The 14,478-nt window shown below is 54.7% G+C and overlaps 2 protein-coding genes across 11 annotated transcripts; one reads left to right on the top strand and one right to left on the bottom strand.

Annotated features, from left to right (window-relative positions):
• Window positions 1-241: 241 nt before the first annotated feature.
• On the top strand, window positions 242-8,683 carry AP1G2 (adaptor related protein complex 1 subunit gamma 2). Of its 10 annotated transcripts, XM_043920000.1 has the most exons (22): window positions 243-347; window positions 756-960; window positions 1,361-1,485; window positions 1,629-1,770; window positions 1,891-1,987; window positions 2,157-2,233; window positions 2,351-2,446; window positions 2,839-2,919; window positions 3,193-3,291; window positions 3,463-3,518; window positions 3,688-3,801; window positions 3,970-4,110; window positions 4,196-4,250; window positions 4,331-4,453; window positions 5,839-5,928; window positions 6,025-6,152; window positions 6,416-6,520; window positions 6,815-6,938; window positions 7,020-7,155; window positions 7,829-7,992; window positions 8,213-8,311; window positions 8,399-8,683. In XM_043920000.1, the coding sequence occupies exons 2-22, from the start codon at window positions 757-759 to the stop codon at window positions 8,498-8,500; spliced, it is 2,358 nt and encodes a 785-aa protein (XP_043775935.1). In that variant the 5' UTR covers window positions 243-347; window position 756; the 3' UTR covers window positions 8,501-8,683. The 10 variants fall into 10 exon arrangements, 9 of the variants coding, with proteins under 9 accessions (XP_043775933.1, XP_043775934.1, XP_043775932.1 ...); XM_043919998.1 differs by having other exon boundaries at window positions 242-347; window positions 7,829-8,683; XM_043919999.1 differs by having other exon boundaries at window positions 242-347; window positions 5,839-6,152; window positions 8,213-8,683.
• A 4-nt stretch (window positions 8,684-8,687) lies between these two features.
• Window positions 8,688-11,910, bottom strand: THTPA (thiamine triphosphatase). Its single transcript, XM_043920007.1, has 3 exons — window positions 11,571-11,910; window positions 10,630-11,181; window positions 8,688-9,515 (listed from the first exon to the last, which is right to left on the bottom strand). Exons 2-3 carry the CDS (start codon window positions 11,174-11,176, stop codon window positions 9,403-9,405), a joined length of 660 nt encoding a protein of 219 aa, XP_043775942.1. The 5' UTR covers window positions 11,177-11,181; window positions 11,571-11,910; the 3' UTR covers window positions 8,688-9,402.
• Window positions 11,911-14,478: the final 2,568 nt, after the last annotated feature.

Genomic DNA, 14,478 nt, shown 5'->3' with positions numbered 1-14,478 from the left:
TTAATAAAAAAGTTCAAAAAAAGGGGGGGGAATTGTCCTCTCCTTTGGGTGCGATGGATTCAAACCCAAGCTCTCAGAAGCTCTCCGGTGAACGAGCCCTCTTGGGAAGTCCCAGGCCTGTGACAGTCTCGGCGCCCCTAAGTAGTTAAAGAGATCCTTCCCTTAAACTCCAAATCAGAAAGGCCTGAGGTCAGAGGATTCAAGATTGCTCTGCAGGGCGGTCCAGGAGGGGCGGGGTCCCGCGATAGGGGCGGGGAGAGGGAAGGACCAGACCAAGCCCCAGCCCTCCTCGGGGCTAGGACCAGGAAGCGCTGGGGGGACAGGAGCGGAGTTGAGACTGAAGCCAGGTGAGGCTGGCGTCCTGGTGCGGGGAAACTGACACCGCCTGAGAAGGGGATGGGGGTCTCTGCGAAAGAAACAGCGCCGGGCTCCAGAAGGAAGGGAATAACTGAACTAGGGATGGGAAGCCAGGTGGAGACCCGCCGTTGGGGGTGAAATAGGCGGGGCTCCAGCGCAGGCTCGGTAGGGACGGGTGCGGGGTGGGGCGGGGACGCATGCGTAATGGAGGCCTCAGGCGGCGAGGACCGGGCGGGATTTGGGGACAGGGATCAGTTTTAGGGGACAGGGATCAGTTTTAGGGTGTCTTGGGACCCAGGCCCTCAGCAATTTGGTTTATTGCAAGCCTGTGCAGAAAAGGCCGGATGCTTACTGCCAGAGGGTTAAGGCCCTCTCCGTTTCCGGGCTCTGCCCGCCAGGATGGTGGCGTCCTCGCTGAAGCTTCAGGAACTAATCCAGGAGATTCGTGAGGCCAAGACCCAGGCCCAGGAGCGGGAGGTGATCCAGAAAGAGTGCGCCCACATCCGGGCCTCTTTCCGCGATGGGGACCCTCTGCACAGACACCGCCAGCTGGCCAAACTGCTCTACGCCCACATGTTAGGCTACCCCGCCCACTTTGGACAGGTACTGGGCGTGGACGCCTCCCGTCCGAGTTTGACGAGAGAAGCTGGTGGGGCACGGTATCGAACACCCCCCTCACTTACTTGTTTCTCGATTTCTTTATTCTGCGGAGTTTCTGGGCCCTCACAGTGTGTACCGCAGATCTTGCCCTTTACAGCCCCAACTGGTCATCAGATTGACTGAAAACCCCTCGTTCTCTGGCCAGCGCCATTCAAGGCCCCTCCTCTTCTCCTGCCACTCTTCTGTTTACTTGAAACTAACTGAATCTCCTAAACCTCTATTGTTGAAGGGGGCGGTCCTGGGGTACGCTGACCCCACAGGTTAATCGCGTGTAAAGGAGGAAGACAGAAAAGTGCCTCCGGTTTCACCCCTACCCCTTCGTGGTCTGCCCCCTTCCCTGTAGATGGAGTGCCTGAAACTGATCGCCTCCCCCAGGTTCACAGACAAGAGGGTGGGCTACCTGGGGGCCATGCTTCTACTGGATGAGAGGCAGGATGCCCACCTGCTCATTACCAACAGCATCAAGAAGTGAGAGGGTTCTGGGAAGCACTTGGAATCAGGGAGATGGGAGAGTGGGGAACGGGGAAATCCCAGGGGTTTGCCTGCTGTAGGTTCTGGGAAGGACTGGACTCCTCAGAGGCTCGGCTGACTGTCCTCCCCAAACTCTGCAGTGACCTGAGCCAGGGGATTGAGGCTGTCCAAGGCCTGGCCTTGTGCACGCTGAGCGCCATGGGCTCTGCTGAGATGTGCCGGGACTTGGCCCGGGAGGTGGAGAAGCTGCTCCTGCAGCCCAGCGCCTACGTGCGCAAGAAGGTGAGACGGCAGGGTCTAGGCTCTTGCTCCTACAGAAGCTGTCCTGTCTGCCACGTGGTAGAGGTGGGGGATTCCATCCTGGCAGACCCTCGCCCTTTCTAACCCCCCAGACCTCTGCAGGCTGTTCTGACTGCAGTGCACATGATCCGGAAGGTCCCTGAACTCTCTGACATCTTCCTCCCACCCTGTGCCCAGCTGCTTCATGAACGCCACCATGGTAAGGCCACGGGGCTCCTCGTCCGCTGCCTCCGCTCTGGCTGCGGGCAGAAGGGAGCCCTAGGACAGGAACAGGAGCTCCCCGGTGACGGGCAGCACGTGCATGCAGACACGCACACAGTAGACTCCCCTGTGCCCTGCCCACCATCCGCTCCCTCACCCTGACCCAGGCATCCTTCTGGGCACCATCACGCTGATCACTGAGCTCTGTGAACGAAGCCCTGCAGCCCTCAAGCACTTTCGCAAGGTGGGCTGGGGAAGGGGTGGGCCCCGGGCCAGGAGGAGAAGGGCAGTGGGGTTGGAGGGGGCTGGAGGGAGAAAGGATTAGGAAGAACGCCCAGGTCAGGCTCTGCCCTCACTCCAGGTGGTACCCCAGCTGGTGCACACCCTCCGAACTCTGGTGATGACAGGATGCTCCACAGAACACAGCATATCTGGAGTCAGCGACCCATTCCTGCAGGTGGGCCGCTCCTTCCCTGCTGTATCCCTGGAACAAAAAGCTTAGGCAGCCCATGGCAGTGGTCCCCTCCCAGACAACACTTTGGTTCATCAGTAACTTGGGCAGGAGGGTGGCAGGCACCAAGTCATCCCAGGTCCAATGTGGGGAGGGGGAATGCCTGAAAACTAGAAAATCCAACTTGGTAACCTTTTTTTTTTCCCCAAAAAAACTGTCCCCAGATCTCCTGGCCTCACTCACCTCTGAACCCTCCCAGGGCCCAAGGGACCAGCGAAGGTTGGGAGGGGAGAGCGCAAAGAAGCTGTTGGGAACCAGCTAGACCCCTCACAATGCTCTCAACGTTGGATTTCTCTCCTCAGCCCCTTACTCCCAACTTTGATTTAACCCAATTTCAGGTCCAGATACTTCGTCTGCTTCGCATTCTGGGCCGGAACCACGAGGAGAGCAGTGAGACCATGAATGACTTGCTGGCCCAGGTGGGGCTGGGGGCCTGGGTTAGGTGTGTTGCTCTGTGATCCCACTGGCCTGGGCATCCCTCCCATGACCACTCCCCGTGCGGTGGCCACATGATCGTGTCTCCATTTCTTTCTGGACTGTGATCTCTCCTGAGGTCAGGGACACAGTCTGTTGCAGTGCAGTAGCCCCTGGCACATAGGTGGGGGAGGGGATGGATAGACTTTTGTCAGCTGTTTGAGGGATGACATGAGGAAAGGACAGAGCCCCTTAGAGCTTCTCTCCCATCCACGCAGGTAGCCACAAACACAGACACCAGCCGAAATGCGGGCAGCGCAGTTCTGTTTGAGACGGTGTTGACTATCATGGACATCCGCTCTGCTGCGGGCCTGAGGGTACCTTCCCCGAGGCCTCTCCCCGGGGCCCCTCCCACCCACTTCAGCCGGGCAGACAGGTCCTGTTCCCCGGTTTCTCCTCCCCCTCCCCGGGCACCCTGTGCCACACGGTCCCCACTCCGGAATGAGCAGGCTGCTCCTTTCCTGACTCCCAGCCTCTGCCTCCCGTAGGTTCTAGCTGTCAACATCCTTGGCCGCTTCCTACTCAACAGTGACAGGAACATTAGGTAATAGGCCCAGGTGTCTAGCAGGGCTGTGCCACTGGGCCCTTGACCCTCTGCCCTCCTTCTTCCAGAATCTCCAGATTTACCAGCCTCTCATTTCCATACCGGGGCAGGACGGGTGGGGAGAGGGCTGCCGGCCAGGGTATGCTAAGGCCCCTCCTGCTCTGAGCAGATATGTGGCCCTGACGTCCTTGCTGAAGCTGGTGCAGTCTGATCACAGCGCGGTGCAGCGGCACCGGCCCACCGTGGTGGAATGTCTGCGGGAACCTGACGCCTCCCTCAGCCGGTAAGCAGGGCAGAGGAACCAGAGCGAAGAGCAGAGGGCCCAAGCACCAGGCCAGCTCAGCAGCTGGAGAAAGGGGGCTAAGGAGACAGGTGCCTGGGAAGGGGGGGCCCCAAGGAATGTCACGGGGTGACCTGGGAGACCTTGTCTAAACACACGTTGCTTCTCCAGGCGGGCCCTGGAACTGAGCCTGGCCCTGGTGAACAGCTCCAACGTGCGGACCATGACTCAGGAGCTGCAGGGCTTTCTGGAGTCCTGCCCCCCTGATCTACGGGCCGACTGTGCCTCCGGCATCCTACTGGCAGCAGAGAGGTGAGGGGATGGGTGTGCAGGAGGGAGAGAGGGTGGCATCCAGGGAGGGTCATTGCCAGGACTGAAGAGCCTTGATGTCCCCTAGGTTTGCCCCAACCAAGCGGTGGCACATAAATACCATCCTCCGTGTGCTGACGACGGTGAGGCAGTGGCTGGGCTGAGAGCTGGGTGGGAGCGGGCAGGGTTCAGCACGCTGACCCAGCCACATTCACCCCTCCAGGCAGGCAGCTATGTGCGCGATGAGGCAGTGGCCAACCTGATCCAGCTGATTGGGGGCGCCCAGGAGCTTCACGCCTACTCTGTGCGCCGCCTCTACAGCGCCCTGGCTGAGGACATCTCCCAGGTACTGCTCCCACCACCAGGCCCAGGGCTGCCCACCCCTCTCCTCCCTTCCTGGGCCACCTGGTCCATACACCAGATTCCCAACTGTTTTTCCCCCTAGAGTCACAGCTCTGTCTCTCTCTCTTTTTTACCCTCACAGCTTTCTACTTAGTAGAGGAGTCACTGAAGGACAGAGCCCTGCTTATAGTTAGAACACCTCGATTTCTGTCCTGCTTCTGTTATCTAGTCTGTGCAACCACAGATGACTCATTGAACTTTCTTCATACCGGGTCTACTCAGCACTCTACCCTGCCTACCTCCCAGAGCTGTCTTCATCAAACGGGATATAGATAAAAGCTCTTTTTGTGTATATTAGTTCTTATTACTACCTTGAATGCTGAGTGAATTCACAGGTGCCAACCAATAACCAATATGCCAATACCGTTTTCCATATTACTTTAGTAGGCTAGGCAGAAACCACCCACCCCTTCCTCAAGGGAGGACCCCCTCGCTTCATCCTCACTGCACCCCTTGTGGTTAGGCCTGGGGGTGGGGGGGGCGGGGTTGTTTTGTTTTTGGTATTTCTTTCTGAATTTTATCCTATGGTACTTTTAAAAACTGAAACAACTGATTTACAATACTGTGTTAGTTTCAGGTGTACAACAAAGGGATCCAGTTATAAGATTATTTTTTTTCTAATGTGGAGCATTTTTTTCAAATCTTTATTGAATTTGTTACAATATTACTTCTGTTTTATATTTTTGTTTTTTTGGCCCAGAGGTATGTGGGATCTGAGCTCCCCAACCAGGAATCAAACACATAACCCTCTTCATTGGAAGGCAAAGTCTTAACGACTGGACTAACGGGGAAGTCCCAAGATTATTTTCCATTATAGATTATTACAAGATATTGAATGTAGTTCCCTGTGCTATACAGTAAACCCTTGCATATTTATTTTATATATAGTAGTTTGTATCTGTTTATCTCCATACTCCTAATTTATCCTTCCAATTCCTTCCCCCTTTGGTAACCATGTTTGTTTTCTATTTCTGTGAGTGTTTCTGTTTTGTGTATGGATTCATTTGTATTATCTTTTAGATTCCTCACAGAAATGATATCATACTGTTTGTCTTTCTCTGGCTTAACTTCACTTAGTATGATGATTGTGAGATCTGTCGTAGGCCAAGTAGTTCCTATACTTGGCCACTAGAGGGCAGAGGAAGCCCAGGAGCCAGGACAGAGCCCCAAACTAACAAAACTGCTCATAACCGCTCCCTGTGCCAAGGCCCTTCCCTTTCCCACCCCTGCAAACTCCGCTATCTCTGCACTGCCTAAAGGGATGTCACGGGGTCGGGAAGTGAGGAAGGGACCCAGATGCCGGCCCAGCGTGTTTCTCATCCCCGACAGCAACCACTGGTGCAGGTGGCAGCCTGGTGCATCGGGGAATACGGAGATCTCCTGCTGGAGGGGACCTGTGAGGAGACTGAGCCCCTGCAGGTGGGCCCTGCGTTAGGGGTACACGGAAGAGGGACATGTGAGGGGAGGCAGGGCCGGCCCCAGGGTCACCCTCTGTGTCCGCGCCCCCTCCGGAAGGTGGAGGAAGACGTGGTGTTGACACTGCTGGAAAGGGTGCTTCAGTCTCATATGTCCCTGCCGGCCACCAGGGGATATGCCCTCACGGCCCTCATGAAGCTTAGCACCCGGCTCCATGGGGACAACAAGTAAGAGTGGGTCCCGGCTCCTCCCACAGAGCCTCTTCTTGGTACCTCCAGTGAGATGACCCTTCACCTTGCCCCCCAGTTTCTGAGTTTCCCTCCAGGCCTGCACCTCCATCCCCAGCCCCCTGCCCTTAGGTCCTTCCTTTTGAGCCAAGGATCGTGGGTCTCTCCCTCCTCTGGGGGGGCCTCTTCCTTCCCTGCCGCATCCTAGAGGTGAAGGGCAGGGCAGATGGCCAGTCCCAGTCACGGACCACCCTGTGGCCCAGCCGCATCTGCCAGGTGATGTCCATCTACGGGAGCTGCCAGGACGTGGAGCTGCAGCAGCGGGCAGTGGAGTACAATGCCCTCTTCCGGAAGTACGACCACTTGAGGTGCGCCGCTGACAGTGTGGGACCCAACCCCCAGTCTGCTCCCTAGTGCCCCGTTCTGGGTGCAGGGGTCTCAGCCTTACCTGTGCCCGCCCACAGTTCATGGACATTAAGTGGGCTTCCCACCCTCCTTGTTCATCTGAAAGCCAGCAAGACTGTTCCGTCTTAGGAAATCAGAGGGGTACTCCTGACCCACCATGAGCCCAGGACTGTCCTATTCTTTCCCCTCCTCCCACATATCTCTTGTGAAAAACCCAGGGTATACCCAGAGGGATACACCTGCCTTCTTCCTCTCAGGGCTGCTGTCCTGGAAAAGATGCCTCTTGTGGAGCGGGGTGGCCCTCAGGTCAATGAGGAAGCAAAGGAAAGCAAAGAAGTAGCCCAGCTTTCAGAAGCAGCCCCTGTCCCCACGGAGACCCAGGTGAGGGGGCCGGGGGATCCCCGGGGGAAGAGCATGATCCAGCTTCCATACCCAGCCCTGACCCTTCTGCCCTCTCTCCAGGCCTCAAAGCTCTTGGATCTGTTAGATCTCCTGGATGGCCCTTCTGAGAATACCCAGCACCCTCCCCCTCTGGATCCCACCCCAGGAGACACTTTGATACACCTCCTTGACCTTCCCTGCGCTCCCCTACCCTCTGGTAAGCCTCAGCAAAGGGGAGATGTCTTAAAGAAGGGGTGGTGGAAATAGGTGCTTCCCCTTATAAGCTGAGGACCGAGATTCAGATTCCCTCTTCCCTGGTGTGTACTCCCATCACATCCCCATCTTAGTAAAAGGATTCATTAGATCATACCAGTCCCCTCCTGGACACCCTCTAATGTCTTCCCTTTGTTCAGATTTCTTAATTCTGGCCCAGGGTCCTGCTTCCTCCCTGCCCCTCACAGGCTTTCCCACTACCCGCTCCACTGGCCCCCTCTCAACTCTCAGGCCCTCTCACCTCAAACCCTTGGTGTTCATATTCTTTTCACATGGAATGTTCTTTCCCCAGCACATTAAAATAGCTGGTTCATTCTCCATCTTCAGCTTCAGCTAAAATGTCAGATGCTTCCTCTCCCTCTCCTACTTCAGTTAGTTCCCCCCACAGGTTATTTCCTTCAGAGTACCAGTTACAGACTGTGATTGTTTTCTTGTTTATTGTTTCTCTCCCCTAAGCTGTGAGCTTCACTGGGGACCTCATCTTCTTGTCCACTCAGTCATTAGCATCTGGAGCAGTTCCCTGCACCCAGTGGGTGCTCATTTAATTGTTCTTGCATGAATGAATGAACTGTTGTCTTCAGCCCATATACCGAGTCCCTTTTCTCTCCCTACCGTAGCTCCCATCCCAAATCTCAAAGTATTTGAGCGTGAAGGACTTCAGCTGACTCTTTCTTTTGTTCGACCCCCTGGAACTCCTACTTTGCTGTTAATCACTGTCACTGCCACCAACACCTCAGGGGGTGACGTCACCCACTTCATCTGCCAGGCGGCTGTGCCCAAGGTTTGTAGAAGACCAGGACTCAGAGGTAGCCTGGATACTCCAGGAAAAAAAGCCACTAAGGAGAGGAGGTGGCAGGGGTGGTGGGAGGATGAGATGAGAAGGGAGGGACTGCAGAGACAGGCACTTGGGGAGTTGCAGGAAGAGGGTTTAAAACTATTGGGTGTGGAGTGGTTGCCTGAGCCAGCCTCACTGTGTGCTCTGTCCAACCTCCTATGTTCAGAGTTTCCAGCTACAGCTACAGGCCCCCAGTGGAGACACTGTTCCAGCCCAGGGTGGCCTTCCGATGACCCAGCTGCTCAGAATCCTCAATCCTAACAAGGTGAGCTCCAGGAGCCCCTCGAGGCTGAGACCTAGGGCAGGGAGGAGTCATCTGTGCTTACCCTGGTCTTCGCTCTCCTATTCCTAGGCCCCCTTGCGGCTGAAGTTGCGCCTCACCTACGACCACTTTGGCCAGTCGGTACAGGAAATCTTTGAGGTGAACAACTTGCCTGTGGAGACATGGCAGTAACTCAGCCTCCACTCAGAACCTGAAATCCTGTGTCCCCAGATCGGGAGCCCCAGCTACTTGGAGCCATATCTGAGGGTGACCAGCAGGTGGCACTCTGGTCCTGTGCTTGCTGCTGCAGAAACTGGGGTGGGGGAACCCCACAAATGATGAAAGCCCAATAAAGCCCAAGGGAGCAAAGCCATATTTGAGGTAGAAAGTGTATGTGAATAACAGCCAGGGAAGAGCCTTCTTACACAGGAAGTAGGTATCTTGCCCTAAGCCTTTGGAACTGATTTCAACAAAGGAAGGTTGTTTTCCTTCCACCCCCTTTCTGGCTGGGGAGCAGATGAGCCCCTGAACCTCCATAGGAGGCACCTTACCCTCTAGGTCAGAGCAGGGCACAAACCAGAAGTTCTAGATCTCTCACAGGAATCCTCACCGGCTTCCCCAAGCTGCTGCTGTTCCCTGTAGCCCGGGGCAGGGAAATCCCTGCTGCCTCCCCTCCTCTCTAACTCAGCTGTAAGGCAGTTTAGGAGCCGCTGGCAGAATCAATGGCATCGACCAAGGGAGGGGGGTGGCAAGGGATTTTCCTGTGCTTAACTACTGATCACGGCTAAGTGGAAATCCTATAAACACGAGCGGAAATCAATGGAGGCTGCTTAGCGGCCAGGGGAGAGGGGCGGCCCACAGATTGCATCTGACGGATGAGGGAGAGGAGGCAGCCAGGGAAGGCTCCAGGAAGGATAGCGGAGGGTAGGGTGAAGGAACAGACAGAGCTGGAGCGAGAGGAGTCTCTGTGGGAAGGGGAGCCAGAAGGGAAGAGGCACGGTGAGCCCAGGAGTGAAGCTCCTCAGCCCCAGAGCTCTCTTCTGCATCGGCGAAGTGACACCCTAGCCCCATGTCGTGTCCGGATCTCCAGTCCCCTAAGGCTTCACTTTGGACCCGTACACTTCTAGCAGGCGCTGATAGTCCTGGGGCCGGAAGCGCTGCAGGTACACAATCAGCTTGGCAGGTGCCCTCTCCTGGGCCAGCACACCTACAGGCAAAAGGAGAATGAGCAGAGAACCAGATGCTGCAAATACTTTGCCTCTCCCTGCCCACGCAGCTGGACCCCAAACTTGTTTCCAAGGCAGCACTGGGATCCTGAACGCCGTCCAACCAGCTTGTCTAACCCACCAGCCTGCTCCCTGATTGGCCTGGGGAAGCAGGGCCGAAGTGGGCCACTTGAAGCAGAAGTGGGCCTAGGAAGCCAAGCATGAGCCTCTCCTCTGGCAAGGAGACATGGTGAAGGGCACTCAGGCGCCAGGAAGACAGAGGGTGCCTCAGTAGCAACTCATTTCAGTTACTGCTCCTGCCCCCCAATCAAGATTAAAGCCTCTCCAGGCAGGCCAGAGCTCATTAGCTTGGTAATGAAGCCCATGCAGAGATGCACACACAGAGAGAAACCAAGGGGTGTAGAAAGGAGGAGCAGCTACAGCCATGAATGAGGTGGGATTTGCAGAGAATTCTAGCCTCTGTGGTGTGGAGCCACAATTAGCCAGTGTCTAATTGTTAGTGCCTGGCAGCATGCTGGGCCGATGGCGGGGAACTTAGTGTAGGTTTGCTGAGGAGGCAAGAACAACATTCCAGGGCTGTAAGGCCCCATGGGATGCACAACCCTGTACTACTTGCATGGATGAACTGTGTACAGGGGAGCTAAGCCTGGGAACAGAAGAACTAACCTGCTAACGTTTGCCCCGCTGTCTTGTCACATGGGAACAACACTCTTGACTTTTACTCAAGCCAGTAGGACAAATGAGGATTTCATTATAAAAATCAGAGGACAGGAGTTGGGGGGAGAAAGGATGGATGGAAAGATTGGAGAACTGACAAATGGAATCAAAGGACACCTGGAGTGGCTAGAGGTATGAGAATGACATGAGCCAATGGCTGGGAAGGATTAGAGACACATGGAAGGATTCATTGCAGGTTAGACAGCTACTGCAAAAGGAGAAACCAGATTTGACAGAGCCCTGAGCAAACTGGGTCCTCTAGAAAACTGTTAAATAAGTCCTCTTAAAGAAATAGCCTCGAGACGGTCCCCGATAATTGGCCCAGTGGGTACACTCAGAAGAGGAACAAAGAAGTATAAAAGGGCCTGTCTCCCTCACCAAGCAGGCTGCTGAGGTGGTGGATCTTCTCCAGGGCAGCTGGGACTTCAGTCTCCTTCTGCACCAGTGCCTCTACCTCACCCACAGCGTAGCCAAAGTCAGCTGTATCCAGGTCCACCCTGAGCAGCCGCTGCTCTCCGTCGGCTCCGGACAGCACCAGTTTCCAGGCACTGCGCTTCGTCACAAAACTAGCTACTAACTGCAGCCCCAGGGGGCCCAGCACAGCAGCCACGCCCCCAGCCCCCGGGACCCCAGCCCCCAGCACCTCACAGAGCTGGACCACAATTGAAGGCTCAGCTGTGAGTTCCGTGTACTCAGTATGGGGTCCTGAGACACTTGCCGCTCCGGGACATTTGAGCTCCCATCCACTGCCTTCTCGCTGTCGCAGCCAGTAATCAGCTCGCATGAGGCTCAGCTCAGGGGTGTCATAGTAGCTGTCTCGGAAAGTGACTCGATGTTCCAGGGTACCCCCCAACTCCTGCAGCCGCTCCTCTGTGCCGGGCCTCGGAACGAACTTTCGCTCCACTTCAATCAGGCCCTGGGCCATGCTACCTGCAATCAGTCAATCAACAAACACTGATGAGCTCCCGAAGATCCCTCCCCCCGGAAGAACTTGTGAGGGGCACACAGCGTCGCAGGGCTGTCTGTCGGGAGTCCTTCCTCCTTGCTTCTGTGATGGATGGCCCTGTCTGTCTCTGATGTTTATTAAGGCTCAGCAACAGGCACAGGTCTCCAGTTAGATCCCTTCTGCTGCTTATGTCCTAAATCCAAAGGATTCCCTGGAAAATCCTAGGGGCTCTCTAGGAAGCAAGCCGTGTAGCGGGTGTCCTTTCAACGCCCCTCGCTCAACACATGCTACCCCGGGAGTACGGCTACTCACTGCCGGAGATGACCCCGCCCGATCCCCCCAGAGCACCGACCCGCGAAGCCTCGGGTCTCACCTGAAAGGCCTAGAGTCTCCCTCTCGCGGGACCAGGAGTAAGGGGAAGGAAGCCCACGCCACGCCCGCGAGGAATGCCGGAAGCAGTCCCTGGCTCCGGACCTCGGCCCGGTTCTCTGCGCACGGGGGAGGTCCCGGCACAAGCGGCCATATTAGGCCCGATGTAGCTATGCCGAGGGCAGGCTTGGGCCGAGAAGCCTGTTAAGTTATGAGGGGCCGCAACCTCCGCGGTGGGCCAAAAGCGAGGGTGGCCCCCTCGGCTCTGCTTCTCATTCCAGACCCCTCCCAGCTCCCGAGGGGCGGCCCGGGTCTCAGGCCGCAGGCTGAGCCCGGCACCCTGGAGCCCGCGTGCATGATGGGAGGTGTAGTTCCGAAGGGAAACTTTGCTTTCTTGCCCCACTCGTCGCTATGGTGACAGGAAAGCTGCGACTGACGCCTGTGGGAGTCTATCTAAAGTTAAGTCGGATGGAAAAGGAACTCAGACCCCCATTCCCGCCTTCAACGCTGTCACTTCGTTGGCAGATGGGCCTGGAATACAAGCCACTCACTCAGACCCTGTCCAGCAGATACTTTATTGACTACTGTGGTGGCCCATTAAATGCAGGCCAATGGCAATGAGCTGGGGGAAGAAGAAAGATAGTTAAGACCAGTCTAGTTACTCTAGACTCTGGAGTTTTAAGGGGGAGTTAAAACATCCCCAAGAATGTTCAGGATAACGGTGGATGGGAGACTTGTTTTTGTGTGTGTGCAGCTTGAGGGATCTCAGTTCCCTGCCAGGAATTGAACACCAGCCTCCCGTAGTGAAAGCCAGAATTCTAACTACTAGGTCACTAGGGAAGCCCCCTCCCCCAACGACTTTCTGTAAGAGGAGGAAATGATATTTTGGATGAAAACTAAAGACATGATGGGATTTCAACGACTGGAGACAGAGAAACAGCATGAACAAAGACCCAGAAATGGAGAGCACCTGGCCAGTGTTTAAGGGAAAAGAGAGGAAGCTGGAAATACCGCTGAGCAGATTGGAAACGGCTTTGCATGCCAAACTGAGGAGTTTGTTTCCTGTGGCCCCTGTGCAGGCTCTGTCAGGAACAGGAGAAATACTTGCATTCATTTAAAATATAGGAAGACATGAGAATGGCCCTTTGACTGCTTTGGGAGACAAAATGGAGAAGGCTGCTTCTCCTTACTCCCTCCCAGGATTATGATTACCTGGAGGCATCTACTGTATGTCTGGTTTTTGGGTAAGGTAGCTTGCTGAGAAACAGTGGTTCTTGTCAACTCCTGGCTTCCCTCCTATTATGAGTGAGAAGGGCTAGGTCCTTTCACACTTATCCTTTCCCCGGTATGTTTTTGGAAACACATGACCCATGGGAGGTACAGTGGAGAGGACACTGGTTTACAGACATGGCATCTTGAACCTGGCATGTTTTGAATGTTTATCTGCACCTCCCCCCCGACCCGATGACAGGAACCAGTGTTCAGGGAAGAGAGGGACCCCAGCCCCTAACTCCTTTCACTGGCTGCTTTTGATCTGTCCTTTGCTTTTAAGTTTTGTTGCCCAAAGGAAGAAGACTTAATCTCTTCCTTGAGTTACAGGGTCCAAATCCAGTAGGGCAGAGGCAGCAGTTTAAGGAGAAAGAAAGATTAGACTCCGAAGGCAGTCAGACCTGGAGTCATCTCCCATCATCACTTTATTGGTGTTTGGTGTTGGGAAAGCTACTCCACCTCTTGAAATCTATGTTTTGTCTTTAGTAAAATGTGGACTGCCTCACAGATAAGTGAGGATTCAGTGACAAACTGTCACACCATAGAGATTCAAAATATTAGTTTCTTTCTCCTTCCTTTTTTCCTTTGAACTCTAGGATTTTTAAAATTTTTTTTTCTATTAATAGAAGTAAGCTGTAGTAGCTAGTATGGGCTCTGGAGTCTGAGCATCAGGATTTGAATCCTGGATGGGTCATTTACTGGCCATGTGACCTTGGGCAAGTTAATTGTTTGTGCCCTGGTTTCTGGTGCCAGTGGGAAAGAATCTGCCTGCTGATGCAGGAGACACAAGAGACACAGCTTCAATCCCTGGGTTGGAAAGATCCCGTGAAGGAGGAAATGGCAACCCACTCCAGTATTCTTGCCTGGAAAATCCCATGGACAGAGGAGCCTGGTGGGCTACAGTCTTTGGAGTCTCTAAGAATCAGACAGGACTGAGCGCACATGCAGGCCTTCCTAACTGTAAAATGAGACTAATTGTGGAGATTAGATAAGTTAATATATGTAAAAGTGCTTGGTACTGTCCCTAAGCACTCAGTAAGTTTCAGCAGTTATTAGAATATAACAGTTTATGTGAGCTGATAAACTGAAAATAAGGATGGGGAACCAGCCCCTCTCCCCACCCCACCCGCACCCAACTCTGGAGACTGTGTGACCTCGTGAAGGAGACAGAAGCTCTGGTGACTCAGAGTAATTGCTGCGGCAGACAAGGTTCTATAGTGCCCAACTGGAAGGGAGGGGAATTAATAAGGCAAGAAGAAGGGAGTGAAAGTGAGAAAAAAAGAGAGAGAGAGAGGTCTCTGGTGGTTCTAGAAAGCTCGTAGAAGCCATGGCTTGCTCTAGAGCTGATTTTTTAAAAAAATAGTAATAATAACAAAACATATGTATATTTCTGTAGACAGAATAAAGAGGAGGAGAACTCGGGAAAGTGTTTAAAATGCTCTTTGCAGGCACCGGCTTGGACCTGGCGCCACAGTCAAGCAGGTGGCCGGCACCGCAGCCCGCCTGTCACAGGTCCCGCCTACAGTCCAGTGAAGCAGGCAAGACACCAAGCTCTAGGGCGCCCGGGCGGGGGCGGGGGCGGGGGGCAGCCGGACTACAACTCCCGGCGTACTCCGCGGCGGGCGGGCCGCTGCACCTGCTCA

The sequence above is a fragment of the Cervus elaphus genome, chromosome 12 (assembly GCF_910594005.1).
Source record: "Cervus elaphus chromosome 12, mCerEla1.1, whole genome shotgun sequence".
Classification (NCBI taxonomy): Eukaryota; Metazoa; Chordata; class Mammalia; order Artiodactyla; family Cervidae; genus Cervus; species Cervus elaphus.
Note: the sequence above shows the minus strand (reverse complement) of the source record. Positions and strands in the feature narration are given on the sequence as shown.